At 37.0% G+C, this 23,056-nt stretch overlaps 1 protein-coding gene across 3 annotated transcripts in view; it reads right to left on the bottom strand.

The window, feature by feature from the left end:
• The window catches only part of GLRB (glycine receptor beta), a 91,875-nt gene that overhangs the window by 18,875 nt on the left and 49,944 nt on the right, over window positions 1-23,056 (bottom strand). For all 3 annotated transcript variants that reach the window (XM_025267965.2, XM_006078207.3, XM_006078208.3), the window contains 4 exons: window positions 14,989-15,218; window positions 14,798-14,880; window positions 12,615-12,755; window positions 7,508-7,660 (listed from right to left, as the gene is read on the bottom strand). In XM_025267965.2, the coding sequence (XP_025123750.2) occupies window positions 7,508-7,660; window positions 12,615-12,755; window positions 14,798-14,880; window positions 14,989-15,218 (607 nt within the window). The remainder of the gene's footprint in view (window positions 1-7,507; window positions 7,661-12,614; window positions 12,756-14,797; window positions 14,881-14,988; window positions 15,219-23,056) is intronic.

Below are 23,056 nucleotides of genomic sequence, written 5' to 3'. Positions count from 1 at the left end.
ACAAATCGTATTCAAGTACTTATGAAAATCCTAAATATTTGGAAACCAAACTACACACATCTAAAAAATCCATGGGCCCAATAAGAAATCATAATGTAAATAAGAAAAAAACTGTTAACGAAAGAAGGTAAAAATATATCAACATTTGTGCACTTCAGCTAAAGGAGGCCTTACAAGGAACTTTGTAACTTTAAGTGCTCAAATTAAAAAAGAAGAAAGACCTAAAATGAACAGAGTTTCTACTTCAAGCAGCAAGAAAAAGATCAAATAAAATCTATTAGAATCTAAACAAGAGTAGGTATATGTTTCTGTATGGCTGATTCACTTTGCTGTACAGCAGACACTACCACAACATTATGAATCAACTATGTTCCAATAAAAATTATTACTCCTAACAAATTAATTTAAAAAATTAAAAATTAAAAATCTAAACTAAGTGAAAAGAAAGAATAAAGAGCTAAAATCAATGAAAAAGAGAAATAAATAGAAAAAAATGAATGAAATCAAAGCTTATGTTTTGAAAATACCAAGAAAATGGATAAGCCTTTAGCTAGAGCAGTAAAAAAAAAAAAAAAAAAAAAAAAAAAATTCACCAGTTAACAGTATCAGGAATATATAGGATTGAACACATTGCTACAGCTAGACATTAAAAGGAAAATCAATATTATGAACATGTTTGTGCTAATAATTTTTCCAATTCATCTATATCTAGAAATCAATTGCTAAAATTCATCAAATAAAGGGAAACAACATAAGCATTTGAACATACACAGAGAAAGCATCTGGCAAAATTCAACAGTCATGATAAGTTCAGTTCAGTCCAGTCACTCAGTTGTGTCTGACTCTTTGCAAGTTGGAATAGACAGCTGGTATTATAAGCAACAGTGAATGCTTCAACTATTGCTACCCAGGGTTAGGAATAAACATCTCTCACAATTCTATTCAACATTGTACTAGAGGCACCACAAGAAGACACAAAAATTAAGTGTTTGGGGAGTATGTGACAGAGGAGTATAGAAAACAAACAAAACAGTATATTACATTGATAAAGCCTTACAAATAGCTGTGAAAAGAAGAGAAGCGAAAAGCTAAGGAGAAAAGGAAAGATATAAGCATCTGAATGCAGAGTTCCAAAGAATAGAAAGGAGAGATAACAAAGCCTTCCTCAGCGATCAGTGCAAAGAAATAGAGGAAAACAACAGAATGGGAAAGACTAGAGATCTCTTCAAGAAAATTAGAGATACCAAGGGAACATTTCATGCAAAGATGGGCTCGATAAAGGACAGAAGTGGTATGGACCTAACAGAAGCAGAAGATATTAAGAAGAGGTGGCAAGAATACACAGAAGAACTGTATAAAAAGAGCTTCATGACTCAGATAATCACGATGGTGTGATCACTAAGCTAAAGCCAGACATCCTACAATGTGAAGTCAAGTGGGCCTTAGAAAGCATCACTACGAACAAAGCCAGTGGAGGTGATGGATTCCAGTTGAGCTATCTCAAATCCTGAAAGATGATGCTGTGAAAGTGCTGCACTCAATATGCCAGCAAATTTGGAAAACTCAGCAGTGGCCACAGGACTGGAAAAGGTCAGTTTTCATTCCAATCCCAAAGAAAGGCAATGCCAAAAAATGCTCAAACTACCGCACAATTGCATTTATGTCACACGCTAGTAAAGTAATGCTCAAAATTCTCCAAGCCAGGCTTCAGCAATACATGTACCGTGAACTTCCAGATGTTCAAGCTGGTTTTAGAAAAGGCAGAGGAACCAGAGATCAAGTTGCCAACATCCACTGGATCATCAAAAAAGCAAGAGAGTTCCAGAAAAACATCTATTTCTGCTTTATTGACTATGCCAAAGCCTTTGACTGTGTGGATCACAATAAACTGTGGAAAATTCTGAAAGAGATGGGAATATCAAACCACCTGACCTGCCTCTTGAGAAACCTATCTGCAGGTCAGGAAGCAACAGTTAGAACTGGACATGGAACAACAGACTGGTTCCAAATAGGAAAAGGAGTACGTCAAGGCTGTATATTGTCACCCTGCTTATTTAACTTCTATGCAGAGTATATCATGAGAAACGCTGGGCTGGAAGAAGCACAAGCTAGAATCAAGATTTCTGGGAGAAATATCAATAACCTCAGATATGCAGATGACACCACCCTTATGGCAGAAAGTGAAGAGGAACTCTTGATGAAAGTGAAAGAGGAGAGTGAAAAAGTTGGCTTAAAGCTCAACATCCAGAAAACGAAGATCATGGCATCTGGTCCCATCACTTCATGGCAAATAGATGGGGAAACAGTGGAAACAGTGTCAGACTTTATTTTTTGGGGCTCCAAAATCACTGCAGATGGTGACTGCAGCCATGAAATTAAAAGACCCTACTTCTTGGAAGGAAAGTTATGACCAACCTAGATAGCACATTAAAAAGCAGAGATATTACTTTGCCAACAAAGGTCCATCTAGTCAAGGCTATGGTTTTTCCAGTGGTCATGTATGGATGTGAGAGTTGGACTGTGAAGAAAGCTGAGCACTGAAGAATTGATGCTTTTGAACTGTGGTGTTGGAGAAGACTCTTGAGAGTCCCATGGACTGCAAGGAGGTCCAACCAGTCCATCCTAAAGGAGATCAGTCCTGAGTGTTCATTGGAAGGACTGATGCTAAAGCTGAAACTCCAATACTTTCGCCACCTCATGTGAAGGGTTGACTCACTGGAAAAGACTCTGATGCTGGGAGGGATTGGGGGCAGGAGGAAAAGGGGACGACAGACGATGAGAAGGCTGGATGGCATCACCGACTCGATGCATATGAGTCTGAGTGAACTCCGGGAGTTGGTGATGGACAGGGAGGCCTGGCGTGCTGCGATTCATGGGGTCGCAAAGAGTCGGACACGACTGAGTGACTGAACTGAACTGAACTGAACTGAAACACTATTTTAGAAAAGTGAAACATACTTTCCCCATAAAATGCAGAAATCTCACTTCTAGGTCTTTATGCAAAAGTAATGAAAACATATACCCACACAGAGGCTTGTACACAATTATTCGTAGCATCATTTGTAATACTCCAAAACTGGGAACAACCCAAATCTCCAACAACTGTTTAATAGGAAAGCATACTATTGAAGTGGAGCAGGACCCTATGGGTTTTGTCCCTCATGTCTTCTGTCTGCCTTCTGTCTGTGGAAAAACTTAAGCCAAAGAATAAGTTTAATCATAGAAGTGAGAAAATGCAGAAACAAAAGAAAACAAAGGACATCAAATAATAATAGTTTAGTCATTAAGCATAGTCAAAAACCTTTGGCTTCCCTAGTGGCTCAGTGGTAAAGAATCCTCCCGCAACACAAGAGACTCAGGAAATGCAGGTTCTGAGTTGGGAAGATCCCCTGGAGGAAGAAATGGCAACCCGTTCCAGTACTCTCGCTCGGAAAATCCCATCAACAGAGGAGCCTGGTGTGCTACAGTCCACGTGGTCACAAAGAGTCAAACATGACCAAGCATGTGTGCATGCATGCACAAGAACCTTTAGTTCCTTCTCAAAAGCTGTAGATAATATTCTAAGTCATATCTTGTGAGCCGTCATGTAGATACTGAAACCCCCACCAGGTGGAGAAGTTAACTACACGATTACCAGACTGTAGCCATGACATGTGCACTTAGCTTAGTCGTGTCTGACTCTTTGTGACCCCATGGACTGCAACCTGCCAGCTCCTCTATCCATAGGATTTTCCAGGCAAGAATACTGGAGTGGGTAGCCATTTCCTTCTCCAGGGGATCTTCCTGACCCAGGGATCAAACCCAGGTCTCCTGCAATGCAGGTGGATTCTTTACCATCTGGGAACGGTAAAGGGAAGGGAAGCCCTTCCATGGGGAAGCCCAGCCATGACATACGCTGCCAACATATTGACTGATCCCACTTTAAATTTATGATCATTGATGTCAAGAGGTCCAGGATCCAACCAGGTAGTCAGGATGTATTTCCTCTGTTCCTTTACTACTTTCTCTCTCCCTTCAAACCCACAACACTCTCTCCCACCACACCTGCAACTCAAGATCTTTCTTACTACTTTATTAAGAAATCAAACTCAATGACAAGCCCTACGACCACATTTGTCCACGTTCTCTGTCTGTGCCCACTTGCCCTGCCTTCTCTCCTGACCCTACAGACCAGGGTCAGTCATCTCAATGCACAGGGAAAATGTAACTCACCACCTATTTCTATAAATCAAGTTTTATTGGGATACATCCTCATTTCTTCAGCTATGTATTGTCTAAGGCTGCTTCAGCACTATGACAGAAGATTTGGGGGTCTCAACAGAAACCTAAAATGTTTACTCTCCAGTCTGTTACGGAAAGAGTTTGCTGACCCCAGGGAAAAATTGACTTTAATCTAGTAAAGTCCAGTCTCTCCCTTCCCTACCACTCATCTTTCCTCACTACTGCTGCACTTCTTCCATTGCTAATTTTTTCCTTTCCTACTGATTATTTTCCACCAAAAATAACCATGCGCTGACAGTCTGCCTTAAAAAAAACAAAACCAGAAACCTTCTTGATTCCCATTCCCACCCCTACCATTTACCTATCCTCTTTTACTTTTGGCACTTAACAGTGTCTAACGAGTTGTTCACACTGCCCATCTCCAGGTCCCCCTCCTATGCACTCCTGAAGTCACTCCCACCAGGCTTTCTCCTTCTCCTCACTCCATGGACACTCTTTGTCCTGCATGCCAGCGACTCCCCAGGCTGCTAAAGCCAAGGGCAATCTTTAGCCCTGGCCTTGACCTCCGGGCACTGACTGGTCACTCTCCTTCCCTGAAAACACATAATTATCCACTTGGCAGGATTCTAGGAAACCACATCACATGGGTTGTTCCTCATCTTCTCAATCTCAAGGATTTAGCCCTGAGACTCCACTACCTCCGTTCCACTCACCCCTCTAAATACCATCTAAATCCTGAGAAGTCTCAAATTCAGATCTCCAATTTTGTTTTCTCCAAGACCTGCTATCTCCACCTAACAGATATCTCAAACTCAGTGCATCCAGAACCTCCCCACATTCTCAAAACTACTCTACCTGAAGCTTTACTCACCTCTGTTAATGGCAATTTCACCACTTGTTTATTCTACTTTCTTAAACCCCACATGCAACACATCTACAAATCTCTCTCTACCACATCCATCATCTAATATTCATAAGGACCTCCACTAACACTCCCTGGTTCACACCAGTGATTATTTCAGGCTTCCTACCTGCTTTCCTTGCTTCTATTTTTGCCACCTTTGCTGCCTTTCAGCCTATTCTAAACAAAGCAGTAAAGAGAAACAGTTAAAATTTCAATCAGATCGTACTCAAAAGCTCTCAGGGCCTTCACATTTCACTCTGAATAAAAGCCAAAGTCACCAGAATTCCTTAAGAAGTGTTCCATAGCCCCTCTCTCACCACTGTTAATTTTCTGACCTCATCTACTGATTCCCCCTTCTCTCACTGGATTCCTTAGTGTCCTAGGCAGGCTTCTGCCTCAAGGATGCTCCCCTGATCGCTGACCAGTCAATCCCTTCCTAGAAATCTATAGTGGTCCATTCACTCCCCTCCTTCCTGCTCTTCTCAACATCACTTTCTCATTGAGACAATTCTCCACAAGCAGGCTGCTGCCCTCAACTTTCCATCCTGTGTCTCCATCTTACATATTATATGTTGTACTTATTTGGTGTCTGTTTCTTCCCAAGACAGCATAAATTCACTGAGGCTGAGTTGTGCTTTTTAAAATCTATTTTATAAACTATTTATTCACTACTTACTTTACATCCCATCATTTGCATAGTACCTAGCCCATAGTCAGTGCTCCATAGGTATCTGCTAAATAAACTAGAATGTGTCTAAGTGCTTTGTAAAGTAATATGTAAATGAGGCACATTATGAACTCATGAATGGGCTTAACACTCACTTTTTTCCCCAAATTTCCAAAAGTCCCTGCAGTACTTTTTCATCCCTGTTGATGTCTAAGAGTATGTTCATAGAGGCTGGATCTGATGGCTAGTTGTTACAACTGGTAGGCACAGAGCTGGAATTCAGACCTGGTTTGATTCTAGAGATCGATATTTAACCATTCACTTCTTTCCAAATAGTGCGTCTGCTGGATGCTAAGTGATAGCTCAAGAATTTTATAATCAGAAGTCCTATAAGAGATGAGGGTTTACAGAGAGTTTCCTCCAAAAACAAGCCAGAGATTGGAATGTCTCCAGAGCATTCTTGGAAGGCTGATATTTCAATTTATATCACTTCATGAGAGTAAGATAACTCTAATAAACAGAATATTTAGCAATTTAAGGGAAAAGCATGATATTTTTGACAAGCATAAGACTTTAAATCAAGTTTTGAGGTATTTTAGTCCCAGTACAATATCTACAAAGTTAATTCTACTTTCCTAAAGGATTAATCTGTCAATCATATTGTCTTCCTTAGAGATACACAATTCTTAGGATGAAATTTCTCACTTTTTTTGCTTATTAAGATATAGATCTGGTCTCTGTGGTTCTTATTAGAGAAAAATCACCAAATTTCTTATCTTGATAAAATTGTCATTTTCATTGGCTCTTTCCTGATTTCCTATTCTTTAATATCTGTATTTAATTCCTCCAGTAAGTCAGGAGGGAGGCTTGCACAAGGCCTTTTTGATGATAGAAAAAAAATAAAATGCTGAAACTAATCAGGTTGCTGAGAGGTCAGATATTTTACAGACTTACCTATGTAAGTTTCATGTGATATTCAGAAAACACACACACATACACATGAATGACAAATTTCAAAACTCTCCAAGCAATCAAAATGTGTTTTTACGAAGCTCTTACTTTGAGGTTTATTCACTTTACCCAGAATAAAGGCTCTCAATTATTTTCTCAACCAAAGACTATTTAAGCCTTAATACAGATATAATTTCCAACTCTGGCTAGTGGTGTTTCTATGTCACAGAGCATTAAAACTAACAAACAGGCTTGATATATATCTATAGGATCACCAGATCGTATTTTCTTTAGCTCTCCTTATGGTACACACACAATAATTAGTGTTCAGGAAAATGATGCCAAGTCATTTTTAAAACGATAAATGTTATTACACATTCCCTGATCAAAAGTATGAGATGGTATATAGAATGATTTAGAAAGATTTCTACCCAAATAGTCATTCGTTTTTAAGCTTGGCACTACTGGGGATTTTAGGCTTCCATTATCCATGAAAACCGCTTATTAATAATTATTTCATGAGCATCAATTTAGGATGGATTAACTGTTTAAAATACCCCAAGGACACAAAAAGAGAAAACTTGGTTTAATTATAGAATGCATAAACAGAGAGAAAATCTAGTTCAATGTCAAGGATTGGAGAAAGTCTGAGGAAAAGGTTACAAACAATTCCAAGACTCATTGATTTAGTATGAATTCAAAATTACACAGTCACTTCTATAAAGATGCAAGCACGCTCCTGACCCCCGAGAGAGACACTTTACCCAGGGGCACTCTGGCAGCACTGGCATCGGGGTTGATCCAGAAGGAAAGCCAGGACAGAACCACGATGAGCAGGGTCGGGGCATAGACGCCCATCATGTAGAAGCCCACCTGCCTCCTCAGGGTGAAGATGACTTCCACACACGTGTAGTACCCTGCCAGACACAGAGGCAAACAGGAGTGAGGTTCCTGGCACATCCGACTGCAAAATCACAGTGTGCACGTAAATCAGGAGTCATTGCTGCTTGAGGCAACTTCACAAAGTGAACTCCACCAAAAATGGAGTATTTTTTTCTGTAAATATACATCATTTATGTGATCTAAGAGGATGGAATTATGGGACCTGTTTCACCCAACCTTTTGCAACTCCATTATGAGATTGAGAAGCAGACATCCATGCTGCTCTGTGATACCCAGTCTCAGCTTTTAAGTCTTTGTTCAGAGATTTTTCAATGACTTAAGCTTTTTATCATCCTTGGGTACTCTGAGAGCCACTGGGAACAGCAAATCGAAGCAGCACAAGTCTACAAAGAAACACTCCTGGATTATGCATTGTCAACGTAATTTTCAGCCCTGTGAACCACTTCTTATCTGGGAGGACTGGCCAACTACAGTAGCTCATATGCATATTTATACCTTAACCCTGAAGACAGTGTTAGAGGTAAACATTAGCAAGGATAAGAAATGAATGTCCCCAGTCCATGAAGATTAAAGGTTACAGACAGCAGACATCTGACATCTCTCCCAAGCCTCCCCTGGCTCCACTCCAGGACCTTGAATGTTCCCTAATTGAGGGAAAGGATTTCACTTTCACAGACATAGACTAAAGCAGACACCACTTTACAACATCATTCTAGAGCTACCATGATATCAATATTTGGGATAGTCTCCCAAATTAATCACAAATTATGGGCAGCCTCATAATAGCCTTTGCTGACTGGAGAAAGAAAATAAGTGACACAAATATTCTCACAGCATTGGCATAGAAGAGACATTTCCAGATGTCTGAGATGATTTATTTTAATGCTTACTTTAGATAAAAATGTCATTTCCCATTCAACAAAAGGAAGGTTATGTATGAATTTCAAAAAGTTAAAATATTTTCAGTTGTGCTCAGCTTAAACTGTACAAAATTATTTTCAAATGTCAAAACGAATGAACAGTGAATAAATAAAATAATTATGGGGCAAAAGGCAATATTACTTTTTACTATGCTAACACGTGTATAACTGTGGTGGATTCATGTTGATATACGGCAAAACCAATACAGTTTTGTAAAGTTAAAAAATAAAATTAAATAAAAAAACATAAAATAAAAATAAAAAGTTGCATTTATCTCTTTTTGCTAGTTGGGAAGAAGACACATACTTCAGATGCTAGAATAGTTGTCATGTCATTTTTATTCGTTAGTAGTATCTAGAGTAGTAATTGCACACAATGCACATCTTAAAAACTGTTGAATAAAAGAATGGCTATTCTTATCCTTTTATCAAATAACTTAGATTAGAAATCTATCCTTTTCGTAATGTGAATTATAATGATCGATACCTCGGAGAGATTAGAAAGATATTAGGGCTAATACATAACAAATATAAAGAGCTGATTTGAACTGAAGTAAATTCTAATTATGCCAAATGTTTCCATATTATATCAAAAAAAGCAATGCACAGTGTTTGTCTTTTTTAAATTTTAATTTCACTGAAAGTGAAAATGTTAGCTGCTTAGTTGTGTTCGACTCTTTGCCACCCCATGGACTGTGGCCTGCCAAGCTCCTCTGTCCATGCAATCATCCAGGCAAAAATACTGGAGTGGGTTGCCATTCCCTTTAATTTCATTAAAACTAAGCAATTTGTGAAAATCATGCACAGGTTCTAAGAAGACATGAAAGGCAAACCGATGGAAATTTCCTCTCCTTTTTCAATGCCCATCTCTTATTTCAACTTCCTTCCTGGACAAATAAGAACAAAAGCTTCCAACTAACAATCATGTGCAAAACTTCCAAAATGCCATCTTTTACAAGTCTATTTGCTGTGATCAACAAGGCCCACAGTGTTTTCTACAAGTGGTTCTGAAGTACCTTGCTTTGTAAGAGCATCACTTGCTCAAGGTAACTAATTTCACATCCTCCTAGTGCCTATGAAGTAGGGAAGGACACATATGTGTTTACTGTGTATCTTTAGGAGCTTAGGTTGTCACAAATATCATAATAATTTTCTATAAGGTTGCTTACTTTCAAATGCATTTTGTATCCTATCCCTTCACATTTAGATGACAGCCTAGAAACTTAAGTCCTTCATCTGAAGGCACCCCGCTGGGGAACGTCCCAGGACTTGGATGCATGTGGCAGAGAAACACATGCTTGAATATAACAGTGATTCGCTCCATAAACTTTTATCAGAAACATTTCTTGATCTTTTTTGATCTTTTCGTGGTACTGTTAAATTTATGAGAGGCAGGTGGGCAGCTAATTGATATAAATGTTCATTGGCGAATTCAATTGACTATTTCCTATGAGGCTTTATTTGATTATTATTCACTCGGGCTTCCAATGTAAGTATAGAAATTGAATTTGGAATTATACTTGCATACTCGTATTTTTCTCCACCTGTGTAATTTCTATAATTACAAAAACAATAATTTTTAATAAAGTTAAAGCCAAATCATGATTTTTGGATAATTTTATACAAATTAAAGAAAATATTGGCCATCCTTTTGTACATGCTGCCCTCTGTCTTACCCACTATTCTACACGGTTAAGCATTCCATATATTTTGAATGTTCTATTTTTCTACATATATTTCTAACTATTATCCAAACACTAAAATGTTTCTTATATACATACAATGATTCATATAAATGTCGATAAAGCATGTTTACTGAAATATAGTTTCAATTATTACTCTCTTAGCCATGAGTTTTTGTTATTTTCTGTAAATAATGAGATATAATTGACTCATTTATGATAAACCAAAAAATACCATACACAAAAATATAGGAAAGATTTACTAATCATAAATCTTGAGTATTTCCCCGAATACTCTCCACCACAGCACACCCTAGTTCCTTCTTCGAACTAAAAGGGATTATATTTCATTTATTTGCTTGTCATTGGATCTATAAAAGAGCAGGGATCTATCCTTTATTTACTGCTGAATCCCCAAATGAAAACTTTTAAATTCAGAGCTTAAAGGTGAAAAAATGAATAACACCAGAGTTTTCAACTTTGCTTTTACATAATTTTATACTACATAAAATTAGATATAAAATTACTAATTTTATTTTCATCTCTAGATGAAGTTTAAAACTTCAATAAAAGATATTTCAAGCTTCTCAAAACAATTTAGAGATTATTCATTTTAGAATGTGAAGCATATAATCTGTATGTGGGTAACTATTTTCCAAGTAAAATAACACTCACTGAACTCATAACATTCCTGTGAGGACTAAATTATGGAATTCCTACAAAGCACTTAAAACAATGCCTTACAGCAAGAACTCAAAAAGCCATCTACTAAATGTGTTTCTATACAGCAATCCTCCCAAAAATACCTCTCTTGGCTTTCAAGTTCATTTTTTCATTTGATTTGTAAAAATCCCTAAAAACTGTAGTCAGGCTCTATAATTTGAGTGAGGAGCAGAGAGAGGAGAAGGAACACTGTGCCCAGGTCACAGCTGACACAGATTTGTCCTTGACATTCAGTAAGACATTCACCGTGTGTTTTAGTTATTTTTTGTGTTCAATACAGGAGCTGGCTCAGAATGAGCAAAAAGATCATGCCCATATCCAACAATCACTGAAATCTATGATTTCTTCATTGAGTACACTGACGGTAAAATTTTTAAGAGTGCTCCTTTTTTCCATTAAAAAAAAAATTGGCAATTCTTTCAGTAGTGTATTTGCTTATTTTGTTTTTTGTCCTAAAATACTATAAACTCTACAAGAGAAGGGACTCTTTATATATAAGTGTTATATAATCTGTTAATTTATTTGAAGGTCAGTGATAACGGATGCTTAAACTAACTTTATTTCCGAGCTGGCCTATGTCATGTTTATTACAATGATGCAAATATGCAACTGTTCACGCTTCTATTCTAGTGTCAGATAGGAATGTTTTAAGTCATATCTTGTCCTTTCTTAACGATGTCACAATGGCAGAACTTTAGTGCAAACATTTGATCTCTATAAATTTTCCACAATCACACTATATATTTTTATTTTTGCAAAGTCAACATAAATGTTGCAAAAACTTAAACTTTAATTTCATCTATTCATAAATATCTTTGATTTACTTCCTGATATAGACTTAGAACTGTATGGTAATTTACAAGTTAGACCAATTATTAATATGAATGTAATCATCAAAATCAATCATCGTTTTATTTACATTGCTAAGGGCAATAGCGCTATATTTAATATCTAAAGTCCTCAATAACCTATAACTACCATAGGAGACACAAAGGTTTGAATACTAATCATGTTATGAAAGTATTGATCAGTGAGTATTGCATTTTCACTTCCGTAAAGCTTGATGTAATTTAATGAATGAGATTAATTTGTTGAGATTTCATAATTGGCTGTTCCATAACCTAGGCCAAGAATATTATGTAGTGAATATTTACCAATGCCCAATTACCTCATGTGCTAATTATTTCCTGCAGAGTATAAAGATGAATGCTTTTGAAAATCAAGAATATGTAGTCAAAAACTAACATCAAAAAACTGCCTTAATGACAACAGATGACTATAAATGGGTTACATGTTCACATCCATAATGTCTGGCCCTTCCCAAAGGAGAATTTCTTGGCAACATCTAAGAATATCACTGCCTGGAGAATAAAATATAAAATAAAATAAAATAATAAAAATTGAAAACTCTTTTATTTGTAATTACATAAAGAAAAGCAAAACTATCTACTGAGTAAAAAAAAAATGTTTAACTTTAGTGAATGTAATTTTATGAAAGATTTAAATATATCAGTATGAACCATCTATAAATTTTGAACTTATTTTTTAACTAGTTTTTTCTATTCTGTCCTTAGCATATACAGTATTGAAATAAATCTTTGGAATAGGACTTCGTTTTGTTTAATTTAAAGGACATTACTTACCAGTGCCTTTATAGTATTTTGTGCAGTTACCATATTCAATATCTTCCTTTTTAATATCAAATTGAGGCAAGGCAATTTTTTCTAACTGGACAGGATCCCCCGACTGCCAGATAAATCTTAAGTCATCAGTTGTGTAACCAACTATAAACAAAAATAAACAAAACACTAGCTTGGGATATAACATTAACACTTTTTCAATATTGAAACATCCAAATATTAAACATAGAAATGGTAAAACTATAGGCCATTCTTACATGAAACTTCCGTTAGAAATGTAAAGAGGTAAAAATCTATGGCCACTAAATCAAGTATTCATAAAAAAGTTACAGATAATTGGCTTAAAGAAAGGACAAGCTAAAGTAATCAGCATATGGCAAATGGTTAAAATCCCAGGGTGTCAAAAATGGTAGTACATTTGTCTTTGTCAGAATTCTGAACTGTCATCAAAATAATAGGAAATAAGTGATACTAGCTTCCTGAATGTAAATATTGACAAATCATGCGCATATGCTACCTGGAAATTTTTAGAGAAACTTAAGCACCAAAACAAATTTTCTAGAAGAATTAACTACCAACTTCCCTAAAGGAGTTGCATGGCCTCAGAAAAACAATAAAACAGCTCCTCAAAGGGACATCTCTGCATCACTAGTGCCTCCGGAAGCCCACACTGTGGGCTTAGGTAACCTGGCTATAATTCAAGGGCCCATGGCTTTATGGTATGTAATAGCCTACCATTCAACTCTTACATGCCTGTATTTTTAAAAGCCATACTTTAGTGTATACAGTAACAGAAGTGAATAAATATACACATTTGAAATTTATACAAATATATATTGATACACAGACACACATATACAGCACATACACAAGGTACATACATACACTTATATCTGCAAAATCTGAAATGATAGTCAGAAAGCAATAAATATTGCTCAAATTTAGGATCCAGCTTCAGTAAATTAAAAATAAATAGCAATAACAACAAATAACCACTAAGTAACTGTAAAGTGTATCATCAAGTGCATACAATACATTTTATAAAGTTATTCTCTGTAGAAATAGGACACAGAATATGGGTATTCAGGCTGAAGACTCCTTACATTAGTGTTAGTTTTTCAAGTTTTTTTTTTTTTAATTCTATTTTATTTTTAAACCTCAAACACTGTATTAGTTTTGCCAAACATCAAACCTACTTTTATTTTCACGTGACAAGCTTCATAGCAATTTACCATATTTTAGAGCTAATCCTCTTGGTGAAGACATAATATATCTTTCAGAAACTGAAAAATACATGATCACAGAAGCAAATAAAATCCAAAATCCAATTTTGTAAACAATCTTTTTATAGAGCCATAGAAAGTGAATGCTTGGTAAAATTTAGTTAATATTTTTTTTCAGGGTTTTCCAAATTTTCTGCTGTGATAAATATAGTTTTAACATTATTTTAACATTAGAAAAGTTATTAGGACAGACAATCATTTTCTCCTTTACCTTGTCTATATTACTAATTCAGATGAAGATGGCAATTTGAATAAGTTAGAATTGTACAACTACACCTAAATAACTCAACTGAAATAAAAAAAACTAATAAAATGCCAAAACAAAATATCAAAAAGATTATCTTAGTACAAATTATATAGTAAAACATAATTCTAATAAAATATAAAATATTAAAAATATAAAATTGATAATTTCCCTACATAAATTATTCTAATGCCTGAAGTGATCTGAAAGTCACTCAGTCATGTACGACTCTTTGGGACTCCATGGACTATATAGCCTGGCAGGCTCCTCTGTCCATGGAATTCTCCAGGCAAAGAAAACAGGAGTGAGTAGCAGTTCCCTTCTCCAGGGTATCTTCCAAACCCAGAGATCAAACCCAGGTCTCCCACATTGTAGGTGGATTCTTTACCTTCTGAGCTACCATTCTAATGCCTGAAATGAAGTGAAGTGAAAGTCTCTCAATCTGTTCCGACTCTTTGCAACCCCCTGGACTATACAGTCCATGGAATTCTCCAGGCCAGAATACTGGAGTGGGTAGTCTTTCCCTTCTCCAATTCTAATGCCTATTTACAGTCAAAAGCATTAGCTTCAGCATTGTTATCTACGATATTAGTAGCAAGTAATGTCTCAAAATTTTAAGCATTTTATTCCTATAGTCACTTAGGGTCTCATTTACATACAGCTCTCAAGTTGCATCTTGCAACGCTGTGTATCCATGGGAAACAAGGTCAAGTCCAAAGGGCAGGAAAGAGTAATAGATAACCTGAAAGCAGAAGCAGAGGTCTTAGAACTCGTTTAACACATGCCTCGGTGACACATTGATTTTTAAAGAAAAATATAAATCCACAAATATAAGCCATAAAAAGAGTACCTCATACTGACAAGGACATCTCCATCTCGAAAAATGAAGAGAAGGATGTTTTCCTGGGTGACATCATGAAAATTGGCACTTTTTTCATTTGCAAAAAATAAATCAGGTTTCCACAGACATTTGTACATTGTGGGGTCCACGGTCAGGGCGTCCGAGCCCCGGAAATCACTAGGGAGCTTCAACCTGGGATCGTTCCATTTTTGCCTCAGGAAGATGTTGACTCTATAATCCTGGAAAAAATTATGTGTGCATGTGTGTGTTTACTGCTATTTTTAAGAACATGCTCAGCACCAGAATAAAAAGGGTTCAAAGATTAGCAGCCCAAACATGCTTGCTTGTCTAACATCAAGTAGGGTCACAATAGCTCGGGTATCTTTTGTGTCTTTCTAATGACTCTACAGACATCCTCTCAGCACTTGCAAGTTCAAATGTCATCACAGTACTTTACCGATAATTGCTTTACTCTAACACAAACACTAATTGTACCGGGGGTTAGTTGGTATTGCCATAAAAGCATACGGACTGCTAAATATTACCATTATTCTTCCCCCCAAAGTAGGATAAATTTTAGTTAAAAATAAATAAGAAGCCAAGAGAAAATATTTCACTTGTCTTTTACTCAACAGTAAATTACAAAAATAATTTATATGTATATAAAACTACAAGGTGGGTGGTGGAGGCATGAAGTGGGAGTTTGGGATTGGCACACGCAAACTATTATATATAGGATGAATAAACAATAAGCACCTACTGGACAGCACATGGGGAACTATACTCAATATCTAGTGATAAACCATAATGGAGAAGAATATGAAAAAAGAATATGCATATGTATAACTGAATCACTTTGCTGTACAGCAGAAATTAACAGTACAAATCAACTGTATTTCAATAAAAGTAAAATAAATAAAAATAAAACTATATATAACACTGGATTATATATATATTTGAGAAAGAAAAGAAAAATTATCCTCAATAACTCATATAAGTAAATGATTAGAGAGATATTCAAATAAGATTTGGATTATGCAAAAGAGTAGAAAGTATGTACAAAAGTATGTACAAAATTTGTACATGTGATGCTATATTCAACAATAGTAGAAAAAGGTTTGGAAATCCACTAAATAGCTGCTTACCTCAGTTTTCTGCCTCTCTCCAAAGTTTTAATTTTACAAATTTGTAAAAGTTGAATTATATCAAGACACAGAAATTCTAAGAATATATGACCCTAGAAACATATTTAACACCTTAATACATTTATTTGCCAGTGAAATGGCATTCTGACCCACGTTGGCTTGTTAGTATATAAAGTCAAACTCGGCATTGTGGCATCATGCTCAGGTCTTTTGATTTTAATTTTAGCTGCTGAACTGAGAATATGAACAAAAATGTCCAAGGTGTAAACCACTTTGGGCTTAAGCATCCTTATTTTCAAGTATTCAAAATTCACAAAATATTATCTATCCATAGCCTTTTGATATGATCAAAATGAAACAGATCATCAGCTTCAAATCAAGAGGGATGGTATGGGGAGGGAGGTGGGAGAGGGGTTCAGGATTGGGAACACGTGTACATCTGTGGCAGATTCATGTTGATGTATGGCAAAACCAATACAATATTGTAAAGTAATTAGCCTCTAATTAAAATAAATAAATTTAAATTAAAAAATGCAAATATTTAAACAGGAAGAGATAATAGCTTATCTTTTATTAAATAATAAGATCTAATATTATTATTAGAAGTGAGAAATGGCTCCACCCATCAACAGAAAATTGGATTAAAGATTTACTGAGCATGGGCATGCCCATCAGAACAAGATCTAGTTTCCCCCTCAGTCAGTCTCACCCATCAGGAAGCTTCCAAAAGCCTCTTATCCTTCTCCATCAGAGGGCAGACAGACTGAAAACCAAAATCTCAGAAAACTAACAAATCTAATCACATGGACCACAGCCTTGTCTAACTCAATGAAACTATGAGCCATGCTGTGTAGGGCCACCCAAGACGGACGGGTCATGGTGGAGAGTTCTGACAAAATGTGGTCCACCAGAGAAGGGAATGGCAAACCACTTCAGCATTCCTGCCTTGAGAACCCCATGAACAGTATGAAAAGGCAAAAAGATAAGATACTGAAAGATGAACTCCCCAGGTCGGTAGGTGCCCCATATGCTACTGCAGATCAGTGGAGAAATAACTCCAGAAAGAATGAAGGGATGGAGCCAAAGCAAAAACAACACCCACTTGTGGATGTGACTGGTGATAGAAGCAAGGTCCGATGCTGTAAAGAGCAATATTGCATAGGAACCTGCAATGTCAGGTCCATGAATCAAGACAAATTGGAAGTGGTCAAACAGGAGATAGTAAGAGTGAACGTCAACATTTTAGGAATCAGCAAACTAAAATGGACTGGACTGGAAGAAAAAGAGCAAGACCATCCCCAAGAAAAATAAATGCAAAAAAGCAACATAGCTGTCTGAGGAGGCCTTACAAAAGACCTGTGAAAAGAAGAGAAGCAAAAAGCAAAGGAGAAAAGGAAAGATATACAAATTTGAATGCAGAGTTTCAAAGAATAGCAAGGAGAGATAAGAAAGCCTTCCACAGTGATCAATGAAAAGAAATAGAGGAAAACAATAGAATGGGAAAGACGAGATCTATTCAAGAAAATTAGAGACACCAAGGGAACATTTCATGCAAACATGGGCTCAATAAAGGACAGAAATGGTATGGACCTAACAGAAGCAGAAGATATTCAGAAAAGGTGGCAAGAATACACAGAAGAACTATACAAAAAAGATCTTCAAACCCAGATAATCACAATGGTATGATCACTCACCTAGAGCCAGATATCTTGGAATGCAAGGTCAAGTGGGCCTTAGGAAGTATCAATATGAACAAAGCTAGTGGAGGTGATGGAATTCCAGTTGAACTATTTCAAATCCTAAAAGATGATGCTTTGAAAGTGTTGTACTCAATATGCCAGCACACTTGGAAAACTCAGCAGTGGCCACAGGACTGGAAAAGGTCAGTTTTCATTCCAATCCCAAAGAAAAGCAATGCCAAAGAATCCTCAAACTACCGCACAGTTGCACTCATCTCACACACTAGTAAAGTAATGCTCAAAATTCTCCAAGCCAGGCTTCAGCAATACATGAACCGTGAACTTCCAGATGTTCGTGCTAGATTTAGAAAAGGCAGAAAAACCAGAGATCAAATTGCCAACATCCGCAGGATCATCGAAAAAGCAAGAGAGTTCCAGAAAAACATCTATTTCTTCTTGATTGACTATGCCAAAGCCTTTGACTATGTGGATCACAACAAACTGGAAAATTCTTCAAGAGATGAGACTAAGAGACCACCTGACCTGCCTCCTGAGAAATCTGTATGCAGGTCAAGAAGCCACAGTTAGAATTGGACATGGAACAATAGACTGTTTCCAAATTGGGAAAGGAGTACTTCAAGGCTGTATATTGTTACCCTGGTTATTTAACTTATATGCAGAGTACATCATGAGAAATGCTGGACTGGATGACGCACAAGCTGGAATCAAGACTGCCAGAAGTATCAATAATCTCAGATATACAGATGACACCATCCCATAAGGATGGCAGAAAGTGAAGAGGAAATAGTCTCTTGATGAAAGTGAAAGATGAGAGTGAAAAAGTTGGCTTAAAGCTCAACATTCAGAAAACTAAGATCAGGGCATCTGTCCCATCACTTCATGGCAAATAGATGGGGAAATAGTGGAAATGGTGACAGACTTTATTTTTCTTTTGGCTCCAAAATCACTGCAGATGGTGACTGCAGCCATAAAATTAAAAGACACTTGCTCCTTGGAAGGAAAGTTATGACCAACCTAGACTGCATATTAAAATGCAGAGACATCATTTTGCCAACAAAGGTCCATCTAGTCAAAGCTATAGTTTTTCCAGTAGTCATGTATGGATGTGAGTGTTGGACTATAAAGAAAGCTGCTCCTGCTGCTGCTAAGTCACTTCAGTCGTGTCTGACTCTGTGAGACCCGATAGATGGCAGCCCACCAGGCTCCTCCTCCTCCCGTCCCTGGGATTCTCCAGGCAAGAATACTGGAGTGGGTTGCCATTTCTTTCTCCGATGCATGAAAGTGAAAAGTGAAAGTGAAGTCACTCAGTTGTGTCTGACTCTTCACAACCCCATGGACCACAGCCTACCAGGCTCCTCTGTCCATGGGATTTTCCAGGCAAGATTCCTGGAGTGGGGTGCCATTGCCTTCTCCTAAAGAAAGCTGAGCACAGAAGAATTGATGCTTTTGAACTCTTTTCTTGGATAAGACTACTTGAGAATCCCTTGGACAGCAAGGAGATCCAACCAGTGCATCCTAAATTAAATCAGTCCCAAATATTCATTGGAAGGACTGCTACTGAAGCTGAAACTCCAATACTTTGGCCACCTGATGTGAAGAACTGACTCATCTGAAAAGACCCTGATGCTGGGAAAGATTGAAGGCAGGAGAAGGGGAAAACAGAGGATGAGTTGGTTGGATGGCATCATCAACTCAATTGACATGAGTCTGAGTAAGCTCCGGTAGTTGGTGATGGACAGGGAAGCCTGGCCTGCTTCAGTCCATGGGGTCACAGAGTCGGACACAACTGAGCGACTGGACTACACTGAATGATCCGTCAAAATGATTGGTATTCCAAAAGTATATACACTAAAAGCTATTTTATTACCTCCTCTAACTGCTGTGGAGGGTTTCCTTGGTGGCTCAGACGGTAAAGAATCTGCCTGCCAATGCAGGAGACATGGGTTGGACTCATGAGTCAGGAAGATCCCCTGGAGAAGGAAATGGCAACATACTCCAGTATTCTTGCCTGGGAAATCTCATGGACTGGAATTTCCCATGGAAAATCCCAGAGGAGCCTGGCAGGCTATAGTCCATGGGGGTCACAAAAGAGTCAGACACAACTTAGCCACTTAAACAACACTACTATTGTGTCTTATCAAATCATCAAAAACTGCATCTTTAATCCTCAGTATCTCAACTATGCATTCATGGTATTATGATAAAATACCATGTCCTAAACTTATATTTAAGGGTCAGGCAACAGTGCCGATGTATCTTGTATAAGCCTGTTATTAAAGCCATGTTATCTTATTTTGGTCAGTGATCATGACATGAAAATTTTGAAGATGAATTTTTTAATTTTTCACTTGTTTAATCCATATAAAACTATAATATCATTATACAGGTATTTACTGTGTGCTAGGCATATTTGATCTAAGTGCTTTACAAAAGATCCTTGTATATGCTTCCTATCACTGGGAAATACAATGTAAGCCTATAGTCATGTTTTCCTTTTTGTCTGGTGTTCAGGGAACTAAAAGCTAAGCCCCAGAGCCCAGCAGTCCCCAACCTTTTTGGCATCAGGAACTGGTTTCCTAGAAGACAATTTTTCCATGAATGTGGTGGGAAGTAGGGTGGTTCAGGCGTAAGGTGAGCAATGGGGAGCGGCAGACAAAGCTTCACTTGCCCCCCACCAGCTGCTCACCTTCTGCTGTGTGGCCCATTTCCTAACAAGTACTGGTCCTGGTTCCCAGCCTGAGGATTTGGGGATCCCTGTTATAGCCAATTGAATTAATGCATAGCTCACGTCCTGATATGAGTATCATTGTATGGCTCCTGAACATTTAGTACTATTTCAATTACTTCATTGTATTTTTGTTATTATTAGATACCATAAATCACCTCTAGAAACAGGGCTGGATAAAAATGAAGTAACTGTTGAGACATTGCCACATACTGACAAGAGTCTTTCAGCATTATTTCGGCATGGCTCCCAGGCAACTTTGCCAGTGTAGCTGCTAAAATCAGGATGCTGGTTCCCTCTTTAATGAGTTAAATGAATCACTGACATGTCCTCACAAAATGCAGTTGTTTCAACCTTTTCAAAATTGTGCTTTGTTCTCAAAAAGCGAAACACAGAAGTACCATATGATCCAGCAATTCCACTCTTAGGCATGTGCCCCTAAAAATTAAAAGAAGAGACTACAACCGATATTTGTACACCCTTTTTCATAGCAGTGTTATTTACAATACTGAAAAGGTGAAACAATGCACGTGTCATCAACAGATGAATGGACACACCAAGTGTTGCATATACATATACATCATGGATTATTACTCTGCCATAAAAAGGAAAGAAATTGGGGTACATGTTACAACATGAATGAACCTTGAAAACATTACCCTCTAAAAATCAGGACTAAGGAAGAATTTGCCTAGTATTACTACTTAGAGCAGGGATACAGGGGCAAAGCAAACCCTGGGGAAGAAAAGCATTTAAAGGGCTGGCTAGAAGTCTGAGAAAAGGTAGAAAACCCTGGGAATGAAATTTCACCAAGCTAGAATCAAAAGCTTTAAGACGGTCAACAGAGCAAACACCATCAAAGGTCAAATACAATCAAACTGAATACTTTCAGCAAATGAGGAAGCCATTGACAATTTCAGCAAAAACCCTCATGGAAGGACAGAGGAGCCTGGCGGGCTACAGTCTATGGAATCGCAGAGTCAGACATGACTGAGTGACTAAACACAGCACAGCAGAGTGGCATACAACAAAAGCAAGATGACAGAAGGTTAAGAGGTGAATGAAGACTCCTATCTATAAGATGGAGATAAAATAACACACCCACAACACAGGGTTTTTATAAGGAATAAGTGAGAAAACATACGTAAAGTACATGAGCTTCACCTGACTGTATTATGTGCTAAGCAAGCATTTTGTTTTATTGGGACATACTCATTATGTTGCTATTCTTTTATAATGTTGGTCATAGTGGTTAATAGGCTTTTTGCTTGGAAAAAAAAAAAATCCTGCCTGTACTGTAATTCATTGGGTTTGCTCGGTACTGTGCCAACTGACCTACAATTGTACTAAATAGTATCCCTTTTCTAAGGTCACAAATCTTGAAACTGTGCCTTCAGCATCTACTGAAATTCTTGCTTCTAGCTGCACTGGGATAAGCTCAAAACACTATTAGTTTGGGCTCTCTACTATAATCTGTATCAAATTTTATTTCTTAATAGAACTCCAGAGTTGTTTTAGAATGAGCATCACTGAAAAACTGGAAATCAGTTACTTCATTGTATTATTCTTGGTCATTACAATTTATTATCTCATTATGAAAGTCCTTCCAAGATGCTTTTCCATTAGCTATGTAGCTACATATTATTATAGTGAATAGAAGTTGTTGCAAGTTTATATAAGGAGTGTTTAAAATTTTTACAATTTAAATTAATAGCTTTGGCTCCACATTCATTAGAAGATAAAAGCTTATTAGTTTAGTATGCTTTGGTTCATTTTTTTATGAGCATTTCTAAATAATTGCTAGTTACTGGCATTTCAAATGCTCTACGTTAAGATAACTAATTTGGAAACCTATTTATTTTCATTTTCAATTACTCAATCACTATAATTACAACTCTATCATATTATTTTGCAAAGAAGAAATTCCCATCAGAAACAGACTTCTTTTATCACTGGAAAATTACTTAATTGTTTTGAAAGAACTTGGTGACAAATACTATCATTGTTCATCACAAATAGCACACTTAACAGTCATGATCTGGAAAATGGATGTTCTCCCAGATTTTCAGTACCAATTAACATCCAAATTAAGCTACTTCTCGAGGCAATAAAAATTTCACAAGAAGACATTAAAACTAGTTTGTTTCATTAATGATATTTTAGTTTTAAGAACTATTTTACATCTTGTGTTATCGTTAGGATAGCTAGCACGGTTACTTGTAATTTTTACCTAACACTTACATATGCAATTTTTACTCTTTTATTTTCTTTATGATAAAAAATGGCATTCATGGAAACAAAGAAGATCAAATCTCATGGTATCCGGCAGGATTACATTTAAAGTTCTAGCAACAGAGCTTGTTTTTCAACCAAGCCTGGTTTGAAAAGGATTTACATTTAATCCTTAGTGAGGTTAGACGTTTCATGCAAGAACTGCAAGCTAACCAAACGTCAGTAAAAATTCTTAGGTTACACTTTATTTTTCTCAATATGACATTTTAAAAAGT

This window comes from Bubalus bubalis, chromosome 17 (genome assembly GCF_019923935.1).
Source record: "Bubalus bubalis isolate 160015118507 breed Murrah chromosome 17, NDDB_SH_1, whole genome shotgun sequence".
Taxonomy (NCBI): domain Eukaryota; kingdom Metazoa; phylum Chordata; class Mammalia; order Artiodactyla; family Bovidae; genus Bubalus; species Bubalus bubalis.
The sequence above is the reverse complement of the archived record's forward strand: the minus strand, read 5'-3'. Positions and strand labels throughout refer to the sequence as shown.